General features: G+C 37.4%; 1 protein-coding gene across 1 annotated transcript in view; it reads left to right on the top strand.

The window, feature by feature from the left end:
• Positions 1–15829, top strand: part of LOC122729041 (sodium-coupled monocarboxylate transporter 1-like) — a 34708-nt gene extending 18879 nt beyond the window's left edge. Inside the window, exons 10-15 of the mRNA XM_043967708.1 lie at positions 1940–2007; positions 7668–7754; positions 10956–11167; positions 12529–12632; positions 13798–13877; positions 15707–15829. Of these exons, the coding sequence (XP_043823643.1) occupies positions 1940–2007; positions 7668–7754; positions 10956–11167; positions 12529–12632; positions 13798–13877; positions 15707–15829 (674 nt within the window). The remainder of the gene's footprint in view (positions 1–1939; positions 2008–7667; positions 7755–10955; positions 11168–12528; positions 12633–13797; positions 13878–15706) is intronic.
• The last annotated feature ends 1068 nt before the right edge of the window (positions 15830–16897 follow it).

The raw sequence follows: 16897 nt of genomic DNA, 5'->3' as shown, positions 1-16897 counted from the left end.
GTAGAACCATTTGCAACCCAAATATCAGAACATTTAAGAGTATCCACATCCTCATAAAACAGTATCCAGGTGTCAAAACCTAAGAGTTGTATGGAAAAAAAGAGCTCACTGAGAATAAACACTTTTAGGTAAATGAAAGGTGCCTGTGGGCCTACACTTAGAGTACTATTGCCCACGGCTCTTGGCTTTGGGCTCCTGGGCTTTCTCTATTAGACTATGAGGAGAGATAGTGGCCAAGGTGGTAGTGGTGTTTTGACTTCTCTGGAACTCCTGCCTCTTCTTCAGACTGCCTTGTTGCTTCAGCTAGGCTGACTTGCCTGCTCTATGTGTGGCACTCAGTTGGAAGTTGGCAGGGATAGCTGTCTCCTTTTCCACAGGAGTTGCTTCCTAGGATGATAGCTATGAGAGTCCATCTGGAAGCAGGACCACTGCTCTGAAGGGTATTGACACTCCCAGAGATCAATAATTCAATAAGACAACAAGAAATATTAGAGCAAAACAAAAGACTAGAATAGAAGAAAACTTAAAATATCTACTACTAAATATAATTAATGTAAGATATCTTACAGATATCTACTACTAAAAACAATTGCTTTAGAAAATAGGGTATGTCGAGATTGGTGACTTTAATGTATTTCTTTCTTTCTTTTTTATTTTGGCAAGGCAATGCAGGTTAAGGAACTTGCCCAGGGTCACACAGCTGGTAAGTGTCAAGTGTCTGAGGCTGGATTTGAACTCAGGTCCTCCTGAATCCAGGGCCGGTGCTTTATCCACTGTGCCACCTAGCTGCCCCCTAATGTGTTTCTTTAATAATATATTTAATGTATACTAAATACTGTATTTCTCTAATAGTTTATTTATTTTATGCCAAATTATTTGAGTGTGTGTTGGAAGTGGGATATACACAACACTTTTTTTTCTAATTCAAAAAAGAGTGAGATTTGTAGGATTCATGCTCCCACTACCCACATCACTTGTTTGTATACTCTTCTTCAGAAGTATACCAATTTGAGAAATAGTTAAGATACATCTAATTTTGACTCATTCATCCTCTAATAGATTCCTCTGAGAGGGGCAGAGCATATATGAGATACTATAGTTGTGTCAGAAATAGAATGTCAATAAAAACATAAAAAAATTTAAAAAGAGTGTGGACCTGTGATCTCATTGATAAGCATGACTCCTTGAAAGGATACAGATTTGGGGGCGGCTAGGTGGCACAGTGGATAAAGCACCGGCCCTGGATTCAGGGGGACCTGAGTTCAAATCCAGCCTCAGACTACCTGTCTGACCCTGGGCAAGTCACTTAACCTTCACTGCCCCACCAAAAAGAAGAAAAAGAAAGAAAGGATACAGATTCATATTTGCTCCACAAAACTCTTAGTCAAAAAGTTTAGATTTTGAATATTTTAAATATTTAATTCAATGACACCAGTGCAAAGGTTGAGGTAGTTTCCACCTAGGGAGTCTCTATAAAAATAAAATCACAAATCCAATCTTTTTTCTTCTTCTCCCAGGCCACCCAGTTACACACAGTAGTTCTGCATAGAAGAACTCTGTTACTGGTGATATAAGTTAAAAAAAAAGTGATATAAGGTTTTCCTTAAGCACAAATGTTTGTGAAGGATTAGGTTAATAATAGTCCATAGGCTTATGATCTCCACAGTTAATTCCAGGTATTCTTTACTCAACATACTCTAGTGTTTCAACTAATCCTTAAGTACAGCACAAGGTTTATTTATCAACTTTGCACATTGCTTTTCTGATAGGAAACAACATCCCATTTTTAACCCCTTTGCCTGCTTTAATCTCTCTGGCCGTCCTTGGGCCCAGTCTGATTATCTACTTGCTTGAAAGTTGTGATGAATTGATTCCATTGGAAATATTAATTAGGTACATCAGGATCTGAGCCTGACTGACTTTCAATCTATCCCCCCAGGTGTGTTGTACGGAGCTCTGTGCATTGGGATGGCAGCCTTGGCATCTCTCGTTGGGGTTTTATTACAGGTAAGAGTAGACTTCCTGCAGTCCTGTTAGTTATAATTATGTGTCTTTTTTTAAACCTTAATCATCAATCAATCAAGAAGCATTTATTAAGGGCCCTCTATGCATGAGGCATTATGCTCAGGTGCTGAGAATTCTAATACAAATAAACAATTCCCTCTTCAAAGGAGAAGGAAGTTCCCATATAAGTGTATACAGGACAAATACTAAAGTAGATATTTATAAAGCAGTTTAACACAAGGTAATTTGGGAGAGGGGGGCATGAGGAGCTGAGGGGATCAGGAAAAGCTTTGTGTAGACATCAGTAGTTGAACTGCCTCTTGAAGGAAGTGGGATGCCCTAGGAGGTGGAGGGGAGAAGTACATTTAGGGCCAGTGCAAAGTGCATCAAGATGGGAGCTGAAGAGAAGACCATTTAGCTCAACTATAGGAATAATGTCCAGCAAGGCAGGAAAGGTAGGTTGGGGTCCAGTTGTGAAGGACTTAACAAATTAAGCCAAATAATTTTTAATTCAATAAGAAACCCCTAGAGTTCCTTGAGTAGGAGAGTGACAAGATTATAACTCACTTGTGGAAAATGATGAGAGCCTGAGCTAAGGTGGTAGGTGTGTGAATGGAAAAAAGGGGTCGAATGTAAGAAGTGTTATGGAGGTACAAATGGCAAGATTTTTCAACTGCCTGGACACATAGGGTAAGGGAGAATGAAGAAATTGAAGATCATGCTGAGGTTACAAAGTTGGGAGAGTGGAAGAATGTTGGTGTCTTGAACAGAAATAGCAAATTTTGGAAGAGGGGAGCAGATTTGGGAGGAAACAGAGTTTTGGCCATGTTGAATTTGAAGTGCCTCTGCAACAAGTTATATTTGAAATACTGTATTTTTTTACTCACTCAGGCTGTTGGAATGGCTTTTTATAACTGGAAAGCTAATCCTGATCATTTGTTAAAATTGGAGCCTTGATGCTAAAGGGAACCTTGGGATGGCCTCAGAAATCACAAATATTGTTGGCCATCCTATCATCTAGTTGTTGTTCAGTCATGACCTCATTTGGGGTTTTCTTGGCAAAGATACCTGAGTGGCTTCTGGCAGCATGTCTTTTTTTTTTTTTTTTTTTTTTAGTGAGGCAATTGGGGTTAAGTGACTTGCCCAGGGTCACACGCTAGTAAGTATAAGTGTCTGAGGCTGGATTTGAACTCAGGTACTCCTGACTCCAGGGCCGGTGCTCTACCACTGTGCTACCTAGCTGCCCCAAGCATGTCTTTCTGTCTATGTTTATGGCTAACACTGGTGGTCACTATTTGTCAAATTTAGCCATTGATCATTTACTTTACCCCTGATACTTAGAATTCGTTTCCTCTTTTCCATCACTGACATATATGCATGGTGACATTGTAACTCTTGGTTAGTCAATCATCACTCTCTGATCCTAAGCAAAAATATTAAATATACTACTTTCCTTTCTATTGAACACCTATGGTTCTGTATTGTAATCTGAGTTTCAAGAGACCTCAGAAGTCATTCCAGACCAACCTGTACAGCTATAACATGGCTAATAAATTCAGTATTGAATTCATTCTCTGCTTGAAGACCTGGAGTGAAGGCAAACTCACTATTATCCCATTTTTGGACAGCTCTAATGATTAGGAGAGGCAGTTAGGTGATGCAGTGGTGGACCTCTGGGGAAAGACCTGAGTTCAAATCTAGCCTCAGGAACTTCTTAGCTATGTGACCTTGTGCAAGTCATTTAACCTCTAGAGAAAGAAATGACAAAACACTCCAGGATCTTTGCCGAGAAAACCCCATGGACAAAGATCCACAGAGTCAGATGAAATTGAAAGGAATGATCAACAACGATTAGGAAATTTTTCCTAAGGTTGAATCTAAATCTGCTTTACATTCCAAAGCTTCTATTGTCCTTCCAATTCTGTTTTTAGGAATTCTAAAAACGATGCTAAATCTATTTTGTATAAATGGATCAGAGATTTAGAACTGAGAAGGTTGTCTTGGATTTTGGAGGTCATCTAATACAATCTCTCTATTTTTCAGATGAAGCATCCATTATTTTCATAATAAACTGAGGGTCAGAGAAATTAAGTGCCTAGCTGGGAATCAAACAGCAAAATCAGTGACTTAGTCAGTCAAGAAACATTTATTAAGTATTTGCTATATTCTGGGAACTTTGCTAAGTGTTGGGGATACAAAGAAAGGGGGAAACTACTACCTTTATCCTTGAGGTGCTCACATTCTAATGGTGAGACAACATGTAATTATCTTGTACATACAACATATATAGAACAGAAGGATGGCAATCTTAGTGGGAAAGGACTATCTGGGGGGTTGGGAGGGGGAGCACCAGAGAAAAGCTTTCTGAGGAAGATGGGATTTCAGCTGAGTTTTGAAGGAAGCAGGGAGAGCATTTCTGGAATGGGGAGCAGTTAGTACAAAGACCCCAAATCGTGAGATTGACAAGATAGAGTGAAGACCCATTACAAAATGACGTTGGTTGGGTGTGGGAATTGAAAGAAACAATTAGATTATATCTCATGAACACTGGGTCCATCTTGTGCTGCCACATGTATTATTCTCTATCTTGTTGTTTTTCTGCAAACCATCCATGGGAAATTAGATGGTATAAGCCATCTATTGTTTCATAAATGCAGGTGGTTGCAATTAATCAGCATTTCTTAATTCTAGAAAAAGAAAGACCCTGAAACCTACTTACCCCCCTCCCAACTCAACCAAAACTCACTCTTCTCCACTCCCAACTTGGAAATCCCCTAATCTTTTCTCCACTTAGAAATCAGATCACCTAACTTTGTATGCTGGCTCGTATCCTCTTGATTGGTTTCTTTTAATTAAATGTTCTTATTTGATTGTTTTTAATATATAAAATTTGTCTCACATTGTATTCAGGGTCCTTGGACTTACTGGAGAGTCCATTGACGTATTTACATTTCTGTTTACAAGTAGTATATCTTGGATTGTTTCCTCAGTTATTATTTAGCCACAAGATGGTATATTATATGCAACAAATAGCAAGTAGGACAAAGGGCTATAGCCCTTTGGCCCAAGCCATGCCATTTGTCAAGTTTTCTATGATTCCATTATATCCAGATTCATCCTCATTGATTCTAGTGTCACCTGTCAGTTAGTCAGTTAATTGATAAGCATTTATTATGGGCCACTATGTGCCAGCCACTGTGAACCTATTTCTCAGGATCTACATTTTTAGACTATTCTATCCTCATGAATGAGTTCTTGTCTTACTCATGGTATAAATCTCCCTTGCTATGTTTCAACTTGGTCTCTATAATTCCATGAAGCTAACATCTTTTCCATAGGCTACACACACATATGTATACACATATATGTGCATACACACATGTATATATGTGTGTATATATACATATATGTGTATAAAGAGAAAGGGAGAGGGAGTGCCAGTTGTTAAACATTTACCAGCACACCTATATTCACTGAACTCCATAAACCCTTTTTTCATGTTTTAAGAAAGCCAGACTATTAGTATATCTCTCCTTTTGTTTCCTCCCCATATCAGAGACCTAGCTATTTTTTGAAAATGGGCCTCTTAAAGGGAAATCATAAAAGACTTAGCAAGGTTAAACTGTATATTTTTACATGGAAAGATGATACTTTGTAACTCCTAAGTACTTTCTCATTATTAGGGTGGTTGGAAGGAGTATGTATAGACAGAAGGCACAGGAGTAAGTTGAATATGAAAGGATGATATCTGAAAAAATAAAGGGGGTGAGAATGAGGAATTCATTGAGAGGAAGGAAAAGGGAGAAGTAGAATGGGGTAAATTATCTCACATAAAAGAGGCAAGAAAAAGCTTATCCAGTGGAGGGAGAGATGGGTGAGGTTGGGGGGGAAGTGAGTGAACCTTACTCTCATCAAAATTGGCTCAAAGAGGTAATAACATACATATTCAGTTGGTTATAGAAATCTATCTTACTTCATAGGAAAGTAGGAGGGAAAGGGGGCAAGAGAAGGTGTGTGTGAGGGGTGATAGAAGGGAGGGAAGATTGGGGGAGGCAGTAGCCAGAAGCAAAACATTTTGAGGAGGGATATGGTAACAAGAGAGAGAATATAATAAACAGGAGGGAAATAGGACAGAGAGAAATAAAGTTAATAATTTTAATTGCAAAAAAATTGAAGCCAGTTTCTCTGACAAAGGCCTCATTTCTCAACTATATTGAGAACTGAGTCAAATTTATAAAAATAAGAGCTATTCACCAATCGACAAATTATCAAAAGAAATGAAGTTTTCAGATGATGTAACCAAAGCTATCTATAACCATATGAAAAATGCTCTAAGTCACTCTTTTTAAAATTATAAAAGTATTTTATTATTTTCCAGTTACATATAGAGATAGTTTTCAGCATTTGTTTTTATAAGATTTCTAGTTTCAAATTTCTCTCCCTCCGTCCCCTCCCTCCCCCTCCCTCCCTCCCCAAGACAGTAATATATAGTAACAGTATATAGTTTATATATGTACAATAACATTAAACATACTAAATCACTCTTGATTGGAGAAATGCAAATTAAAATAATTCTGAGGTACTACCTCATAACTATTAGATTGTCTAATAGGAAAGAAAAGGAAAATGACAAATGTTGGAAGGAATGTGGGAAAAATGAGACATTAATAGACTGTTGGTAGAGTTGTGAACTGATTCAACCATTCTCTAGAATAATTTGGAACTATGCCAAAAGCAGTATAAAACCATGCATACCCTTTGACCTAATAATACCACTACTAGTTCTGTATCTAAAAAGAGATAAAAAACAAAAAGGCAAAGGACCTATCTGTACAAAAGTATTTATAGCAGCTCCTTTCTTGTAGCAAAGAATTAGAAATTGAAGGGATGCCAATTAAGTGAGAAATGTCTGAACAAATGTGATATGTGATTATGATGGAATACTATTGTGCTATAAGAAATGATGAGCAGGATGCTCCCAGAAAATACTGGAAAGACTTACATAAGCTGATGCAAAGTGAAGTGTACTCTGTACAAAGTAATAGTAATATTGTAAGATGATCAGCTGTAAATGACTTAGCTATTCTCAGGAATACAATGATCCAAGAAAACTCTGAAGGATTTATGATGAAAAATGCTACTCATTCCCAGAAAAAGAACTGATGGTGTCTGAATACAGATTGAAACATACTTTTTTACTTTCTTCATTTTTTTTAACTTTGGGGTCTATGTTTTCTTTTAAAAAATGATTAATATGGAAATAATGTTTTGCATGACTACGCATGTATAACCTATATCAAATTGTTTGCCTTCTTAATGAGGGGGAGAAGTAGGGAGGAAGGGAAAGAATTTGGAACTCAAAGTTTTTTGTTGTTGTTGTTTTTTTTGGTGGGGCAATGAGGGTTAAGTGACTTACTCAGGGACACAGCTAGTAAGTGTCAAGTGCCTGGGGCCAGATTTGAACTCAGGTCCTTCTGAATCCAGGGTTGGTGCTTTATCCACTGTGCCACCTAGCTGAACCCTGGAACTCAAAGTTTTTAAAATGCATATTAAAATTTATTTTTACATGTAATTGGGGGAAAATAAAATACAAAATAAATTAAAAGAACAAAAGAAAATGGGCCTCTTGCAACTAATTTGTGACTTTTTAATTCTGTTCTTAGGCAGCACTCAGTATCTTTGGTATCATTGGTGGGCCCCTTTTGGGTTTGTTTTCTCTGGGCATCTTGGCCCCTTTTGTCAACTCAATGGTAAGTATAAAGGATAAAAGCGAATCTAAAGTCTTTATCTAAAGTGCAATGGAAATTAGCATTTTTTTCATTGGTAAAAATGTAACCCATGATAGCTCATACCAGTGGCTTTTCTGGAAGTTTAAAAATGCTTTTCTGACCCATTTGGAATCTTAGAATTGCAGATTCAGAGCTGAAAGATTCCTTATACATCATATAAACCAGAGGTGTTAAGTACTCAATCCCACTCCCACTTGTAAGCATATTTAACAAAATAAATAAAAATGTAATAAAATATGGATACTATCATATTTTAAAATTCAATCTGTAGCCTGTAGGGATCCTTTGTATTTGAGTTTGCCACCACTGATCTAGACCAACCCTCTCCTATCACAGATGAGGGGACTGAAGCTTAGACAGCTTACTCAGCCTCCCCAAACTTTCATGCATAACAAGTGATCAAATATAGGTTCAAATTCATGTCTTTTGGCTCACAGGTCAGTACACCTTCTACTCTTCTCCTCCATTATTTTAATGTCCTACAGGCAAAAAGCTAGTGGAAATCATATTTATACACGTTAAACAGCAACAATATCTGTGCACCATCTTTTTCTATCTTTTAAATATTGGTAGTTGCTCATTCAGTTCATTTTTTAAAATTGTGTCCAACTCTTTGTAATCCTATTTGGGGTTTTCTTGGCAGAGATACTGGAGTGACTTGTCCTTTCCTTTTCCAGCTCATTTTACAGATGAGGAAACTGAGGCAAATAGGATTAAGTGACTTGCCATGGGTCACACAGTTAATAAGTATCTGAGGCTGGATTTGAACTCAGGTCCTCCTGAATCCAGGCCTGGCACTCTATCCATTATTAGCTGTGTGACCTTTCCCTGCTGCCCCCACAGACAAGTCATCTAACCTCTATTTCCTCTTCTGTAAAATAGGAATTATTAATATTATCTACCTACCAGGATGTATGAAGGTAAAATAATATTTATAAAGTACTTTGTAAATCTCAAACCATCCTCTAAATGCTGGCTTATTACCACCACCACCACCACCATCATCACTATCATGCTACCATCTAGGGGCTTCACTCCAACTCCAAGCCATGCATGTCCCACAACCCTGACCTTTAATCAGATGTTGCAAATTCCTCAATGTCCAGCATTTTGCTGCCAATGACAGTGACACCTTTGACCTCTGCAGGTCATCATGGAAATGCTTCACTTCAAGCAATGGTATTGTGGGGTGGTGGAAGGATCACTTGGGTGCAAGTCAGAGGCCCTCTCTCTCCACAATGCCATGACACTAGTTAATCTTACATTTGTGAAGGGCTTCTTACTTTTTCAAATGCAGGTAAGTGGCTCAGTGGATAGAGCACTGGGTCTGGAGTCAGGAAGATCTGAGTTCAAATTTGACCTCAGATGCTTATTAGCTTCCTAGTGTGACCCTGGACAAGTCACTTAACTCTTCATTTGTCTCAGTTTCCTCATTTGTAAAATGACCTGGAGAAGGAAATGGCAAACCAGTTTAGTTTCTCTACCAATAAAACTCCAAATGGGGTCACAAAGAGTTGGACATGACTAAAACAATTAAACAACATCAATCTTACTTTTTTCATATATGTTATCTCATTCGTTTCTCACAGCTAACCTACAGGGTAAGTAGGAAAACAACAACATTAACATTAATAATAATCCTGATATGTTTAATGTGATTGTACATATATAACCTATATCAGATTGCTTTTTGTCTTGGGGAGGGGGGAGGGAAAAGGGAGGGAGAAAAATTTGGAACTCAAAATATTATAAAAATAAATGTTGAGGGGGCAGCTAGGTGGGGCAGTGGATAAAGCACCAGCCCTGGAGTCAGGAGGACCTGGGTTCAAATCTGGCCTCAGACACTTGACAACTTACTAGCTGTGTGACCCTGGGCAAGTCATTTAACCCTCATTGCCCTGCAAAAAAAACGAAGGAAAAAAATGTTGAAAACTAACTTTACATGTAACTGCAAAATAATTAAATACTTTTATAGTAAAAATAATAATACTGAGCATTTATATAATGTGCTAAGGTTTCCAAAATGCTTTATGAGTAGTATTTCATTTTATCATCATAACAGCCCTGGGAGGTAGGTACTATTATCATCTCCATTTTACACATGAGGAAATTGCAGCAAAAGTAAAGTGATTGATTAGCTTCATTTTGCCAATGGGAGTTTTTTCCTCAGGTTCATAGAGGTAGGAAGTTAGAGTCAGGATTCAGCTCCTCATTTTACAAATTCCAAGCTGAGACTATCAGGTTAAGTACCTTTCCCAACATCACCCAGTGTAACAGTCAGAGCCCCTGTAACCACTCATTCAAGGTTTTCACCTAGTAATCTGTGTACCATTACAGTTCAATGAGCATTTGACTCTTGGGCATCTAACACAGTGCCTGGCACACAGTTGGTGCTTAATAAATTCCAGGAACTCTACTAAGCTCACATGATACAAACATGAAATGCATCCCTATTGTTAAGGAGTTTACATCCTATTATATCTAACAATGACCAAGGTTTTGAGCCTGGGTGACTGATCAAATCCTGCCATTGACAGAACTAAGGAACTTGTGAGAAGCAGCTGGTTAGGAAGGGAAGATGAATTTGTTTGGATATAGTTAGTGTAACCATCAACTGAATTTCCCAGTCACAGAATTTCCAAGTTAGAAGGGATAGACATCAGAGGCTATCTTGTCCTATCCACACCAGTCCAACAAAATCTCCTATCCAACTTTCCCAAGGAATGATGATCAAGCCTTTGTGTGCAAATCTCTAGGGAGAGGGAACCCACTACCTTCCAAGGCAGGTCACTTCATTTTGGAGCACCTCTTTTGCGAGGAAGTTGGCCTTTTTGTGATCAATATTCCCCTCATTCCTTTTACCTTTCAAGGATAACTATTCCTTTTTCAAATAATATTTTATTCCCCCAATTACATTTAAAAACAATTTTTTAAATTAAAAAAATTTTGAGTTCCGAATTCTATCCTTCCTTCCATTCCCTCCCCCCTCCCAGAGATGGTAAGAAATCTGATATGGTCTTCTATGAGAATGAAGGACAATAAATGTAAGTGATCTTCAACATATATACAACATTTATACAGCTAAGTAATCCCATAATCCTAGAGAATGAAGGACAATAACCAACCAATTTCTTGATTCTCGAAAGCACTTCTGTTTTGCAGGGAGCATTTGTAGGGCTCACTGCTGGATTTGTCATTTCCCTTTGGATTGGAATTGGAGCTCAGCTTTATCCCCCACTTCCAGAGAGGACTTTACCACTAAGCCTCAATACCTATGGCTGTAACATAACTGACTTCCACCACCAGGCAAACTGGAACTCAACCACAGAAACACCATTTTCTACAAGTCCTTTTCAAGTTCATAGTGCTGAAAGGTATTGAAATAAGTTTTATGATGTTACTTTAAAAAATCACACTACATGAGAGATAGGAAGAAGAGAGAAGACTCCTGGAAACATTACTGGATTTGAGTCACAGGTCCTAGGTTTACATCTCTGCTATACCATTCACTAGCTGTGTATATTGGATAAGTCACTTAAGGTCTCTAGACTTCACCTGTAAAATGACAGGATCAGACTCAATAATGTCTATGGGCCCAGTCTAGCTCTAGATCTATAATCCTTTGGCATATGCTTTAGGCTGACGATGCTTAAACACTTGAATGGACCTGGCATCGTATGTTGGAATACCTTCCAACCGTGCAGATCCCAGGGTATCCCTGCCTCCTCATCCTGTCTATGTTCCCCAATCAATTCCACACAGGGACACCCACCTGAAAGGGTAGGGTCCTTCTTCTCAGTTCCTTAAGACTTAATGGATTCCATGGGAGCACATGGCTTATTTATACTTCACTCTTTTAAAAAAATGTATTTTATTTTTAATTTATAGAATAAAACAAGCATAATATAGTACAATAAAGATGATTGCATATGAAACTGCAAATTTTCTAGGCACAATTTGCTATTCCTTTAAAATATACAACAAAATTATTATGTAAATTTCTTTTTTCTTCCCCCTTCTGCCCTAGAGATGGCTACCATTTGACACAAATAGGTATATATATGTAGTATATGTATATGTATATACATATATATATATATACACACATGTAAAATCATTCTATACATATTTCTATTCATCAGTTCTTTCTCTGGATGCAGATAGCATCTTTCTTCATATGTCCTTTATAGTTAATTTGGATATTTATAATAGACAAAATAACTTATTTGCTCAAAGTTGTTCTTTTTTTTTCTTTTTGAATTTGATCTTTTTTTTTCTTTTTTGGTGGGGAAATGAGGGTTACGTGACTTGTCCATGGTCACAAAGCTAGTAAGTGTCAAGGGTCTGATGCTGGATTTGAACTCAAGTCCTCCCGAATCCAGAACCAGTGCTTTATCCACTGCACCACCTAGCTGCTCACCCTCCATTTTTTTTTGTTAAAACAATATGGCTATTACTATATACAATGCCCGCTTGGTTCTGCTCATTTTGCTCTTCATTGTTTCATGCCAGTCTTTCTATGTTTTTCAAAACTCATTGAGCTTATAATTTATTATAACACAGTAGTATTCCATCACAATCATATACCCCAACTTGTTTGGACATTGGGTATCCCTGTAATTTCCAATTCTTTGCCACCAGGAAGAGAGCTATTTTAGAACATGTAGATTTTTGCCTGACTCTTGCCACACACCCACAGACAAATGAATAACAAAGCCCTTTGTTTTCCTTCTAGAACTCCCCTAATGGATAATTGGTATTCCTTATCATTTATGCACTTCAGTACCATTGGGACCTTGGTCACTCTACTTGTGGGAATCATTGTTAGTCTCCTAACAGGTACCTGTTTCTTGTTACTGTCATTTGAGGTAACATTTACATAGCAATTTAAAGTCACTTGTGTTGATTACTTTTACTACTGTTTTGTTAGTAGAATATATGAATTATCCCTTGACAGATAAAGTATTAATTTAGTACTTACTATGTTGTCAAGCAACAGGTATACAAACAAGAAAAGCAAGACAGTCCCTGCCCTAAAATATAAGAAGCTTACATTTTAGTGGCATGAACTGAATTAATTAACAAAATGGATAACTGGTATTCCTTATCATTTATGTAGTTCAATACCATTGGGACCTTGGTCACTCTACTTGTAGGAATCATTGTTAGTCTCCTAACAGGTACCTGTTTCTAGTTATTGTCATTTGAAATAACATTTACATAGCAATTAAAAGTCACTTGTGTTGATTATTTTTGCTACAGTTTTGTTAGTAGAATATATAAATTATTTCTGTGAGAGATATAGTATTAATTTAGTGCTTATTATGTTCCCAAGCAACAGGCTTACAAATACAAGCAAACAAGACAGTCTCTGCCCTAAAATACAACAAGTTTACATTGTAGTGGCATGAACTGAATTAATTAACAATCTAGGAGCTGTTTAAAAAAGTAAAATAAAGTCTCTGAGACCCCTATAAAAACCTGAAGTAAAACATCATGTTAGATTTTAACTTAATCTCTTAAAACCACTTTAAAAAAGTTTAAAGGAACTAGGAAAAACAAGAGTTATGAAAATGCTGGAAAAAAAAGAGGGATAAATTGCAAAGTATTCCTGCTAGGCAAATTATGCTCAGTGAATGTAGTATTTCTAACTTCTTCAAAGTGAAAATAATCTGGGAGCATGCACCCAAGACAAAATATTCACAAGTATTTCAGAAGGTTCAAACTATTCCATGAGTTTTGGAAAACAAAGTAACAAATTACTTTTAAAATTATATTATATATTATATAAGACAACACCCACTGTTGCGAAGTGCCTGTGCTCTCTAGTATTTAGAAATTCATCCCATGCGTCCCCACATCCACATTAATACCTACAAACCCACTAGATTTAATTGAGTAACAAATTTCTTTTGGGATTAGAAATCCAAAATTGGCTTTATTTCACAGACTAATAACTGCAATTCTGTTTTCTAAAAATGCAAACAACATCTATGTTTTTCAGGAGGAAGAAAACAGAGTTTAGACGATAGATTGCTTCTAACCAAAGAAGATTTTTTATCCAACTTTGACTTTTTAAAGAGGGTATGTTGCCTTTCATTTTTGTTATGTAGACACCTGCATTTTACAGTAATAATGTCATGGCTTTTTCTCCTCTGGAAATATGGGGCAAAGGGACAAGTAATGATCTTCTGATAGCTCCACCAAAATTTCATTCCATCGAAGTGAAGGTGACCTTGGTTAAAGACTGTGCCAAATGGGATGAGAACTCATGCAGATTTTATTGATAATGGAAGGCTTGGTGCCTAGTCTCCAAGCCAAGTTTAGCCAAGTTTATAGGGGCAGCCAGGTGGGGCAGTACATAAAGCACTGGCCCTGGAGTCATGAGGACATGAGTTCAAATCTCACCTCAGACACAAGTCACTTAACCCTGATTTCTGTAAACATCCAGGGCCATCTCCAGTCATCCTGATATATATCTTGCCACTGGACTCAGATGGCTCTGGAGGAGAGAGTGAGGTTGGTGACCTTACACTGCCCTCCCTCACTTAAGTCCAATTCAGTACAAATCATGACATCACTCTGATGTCATGGTCCTTTTCGATAAGGAAGGACAAACAACAACAACAAAGGCAAATTTACAAGGTTTATCATTAGGAAGTTGGCTATCAGATGATGGTTTCTTTTAGTCATAGCAACTTATGAAATCATATATTAAGGGTATGGAAACACATGGCATATCATAATGGAGAGAACCAGCTTTGGAGACAGGAAGACATGGGCTCATGATGTATGTTGGGAGAGTGACCCTAGCAAAGTCTTTTACCTTCTCAGTGGCCAAGGCAGGTCTCCAAAACTGTAAAGTTGCAGAGCAGCTGAAGATCTGAATTGGTAGAGGGAATTTCTTCAATGGGAATCCCCTACACCAATAAAATCACAAATTTGGATCCCTCCCCAATAAATTAAGGGGTGGCCAAATTATAAGTAGAGAGAATATCTCTTTGTAAAAGAACTTTTGTGATGTTTAATGATACTTGTGTGTTTTGTATTATTCTCTTATTAGGATAGGAAATGAGTTTAAAGAACTTCTCAAAGAAGTAGAGGCTCATAATTTGAAATTATGTATATGCACAGCTTCTCCTTTTCTTTCTCCTGCCATTCTTCCCTTAGAATCCACCCTCAGTAGCTCATTATGGTAGGGAGGAGATTTTGAGTTCTCAAAGACAATGGTGGATAAACACCGTCCTTTTAAGAATTCTAATTAATTAACTAATTAATTAAAATTAATTAAAATGAGTTCATTTAAATTCTTAGTTTGAGAATTGACTTACTGTAGAAGAACATCAACTTTTTTTTTCTGAATCGTTTTCTTAGTCTTCCCCCCTTCCCTCCCAGCCCCCCACAGTAACTATCTGGTTTCTCAATTTAAATCTCCCCCTCTGGAATGGCTTCGAATATGGGTTTACTGACAGTTTTGCTGTCATCCAAGGCCAACCTTGTTAACTTCAAAGAGATTCATCACCAGAAGGATGGAGGTGATCTTTTGTGATCAAAGCAGTTCACAAAGACCACCTATTAAGGCACATAAAGGCAGAGATGTGCTGGAGAAAGTTTCTACTGGCTTAAATTTCCAATGTGAGAATATCTGCCTTGGAAATTGGCAGACATTATAAACCAGGGCTTTATTTATTGTTGATTATTTTAAGAATGTGTTGCAGAAAATGTTAATAATATAGATTAAACTGAAAAGCCTGCATTAGTACTTTTTTTTTTTTTGGAGAGCAGGTTGTTAAACATTTACTACCACACCACTTCATGTAGGGGTTGCAATCCACCCTAGGGGAGATAATAACACACAGATGAAAACCAACCATCCTTGAAGCATTGATATAATCAGTTAACATTTCTTTTAGGAGAAACTAATTTTAAATCCTCAATCTTACAAGAAGGAAGATGATGGAATTGATAACCCTACCTTCAGCTATGTTGAAATGCACTCCACAGATGAGAATGGAAAAATCAGTCGGCCATATTGATGCAGCATGAACTTGAATGCTGTGTTGGGGTTTTAAAAATATTTTTCTAAATGTATTGAACTGAATTTACATCTAGTGTTTGCATATGTTTTTATTTTTATTTCCTTCCCTGTTTTTGGCCTTTTACTTGCTCTGCCCTGTGAGTTGTGTTTTTGAGATTCTGATTGAGCCTTGCCCTATACCTGTGTTATTATTGGTTCTTCCAGACCAACCTCCAATGTCCCTTAGTTCTGATGCTGACCAACCCCTCCCCTCCCACCTCAAATTTCCCAAAGATAAAGAAAAGGCCATGTCCTCAATAGTTTGGCATTTAATAAACCTAGAACATCCCTATCATTCAAAGTGGATCACCTTCCGGGGATCAGATCATTCCACTGCATCTAAGCAAACTGAGGTCCTCGAAAATCTCACAATCATTTAAATTTGGCAAGTTTTCCAATGCTCAAAACCAGTGACCTCAAATTCAAATTCAAGTTCAAATAGAAAAAGCGGCTACTAATCCATACATAAGGATCTCTGTGGGCTGGATATTGACTGTAGTTTTCAAATGTAACATTATCTATGTTTTATTGTATTTTCATTTATTTTGTTAAATATGTCCCCATTGCATTTTTTGTTTTTGTTTTTGTTTTTTTGTTTGTTTTTGCTGGGCAATGGGAGTTAAGTGACTTGCCCAGGGTCACACAGCTAGTAAGTCAAGTGTCTGAGGCCGGATTTGAACTCAGGTACTCCTGAATCCAAGGCCGGTTCTTTATCCACTGCACCACCTAGCCGCCCCTCCCATTGCATTTTAATTTGCTTCCCTAAGAGTATTGTGTGTTCCATGTAGCCCAGTGACTGAATAGTAGCTACCTCTGCTCTAAGCCAAGTTTTCTTAAACTTTTTCCATTTGTGACCCCTTTTTGTCTGAGAAAAATTTTACGTGACCCAGGGCATGTAGGTATTTAAAATAGATAGACATAACCTTTTACTGTTGCCAAATTTTTTGCAACCCCCACATTCATTTATGTGACCCCATATGGGGTTTGGACCCACAGTTTAAGAAGTTAGGCTCTAAACAATCAGAAA

The sequence above is a fragment of the Dromiciops gliroides genome, chromosome 5 (assembly GCF_019393635.1).
Source record: "Dromiciops gliroides isolate mDroGli1 chromosome 5, mDroGli1.pri, whole genome shotgun sequence".
Classification (NCBI taxonomy): Eukaryota; Metazoa; Chordata; class Mammalia; order Microbiotheria; family Microbiotheriidae; genus Dromiciops; species Dromiciops gliroides.
This window is presented reverse-complemented; position numbering and strand designations above follow the sequence as displayed.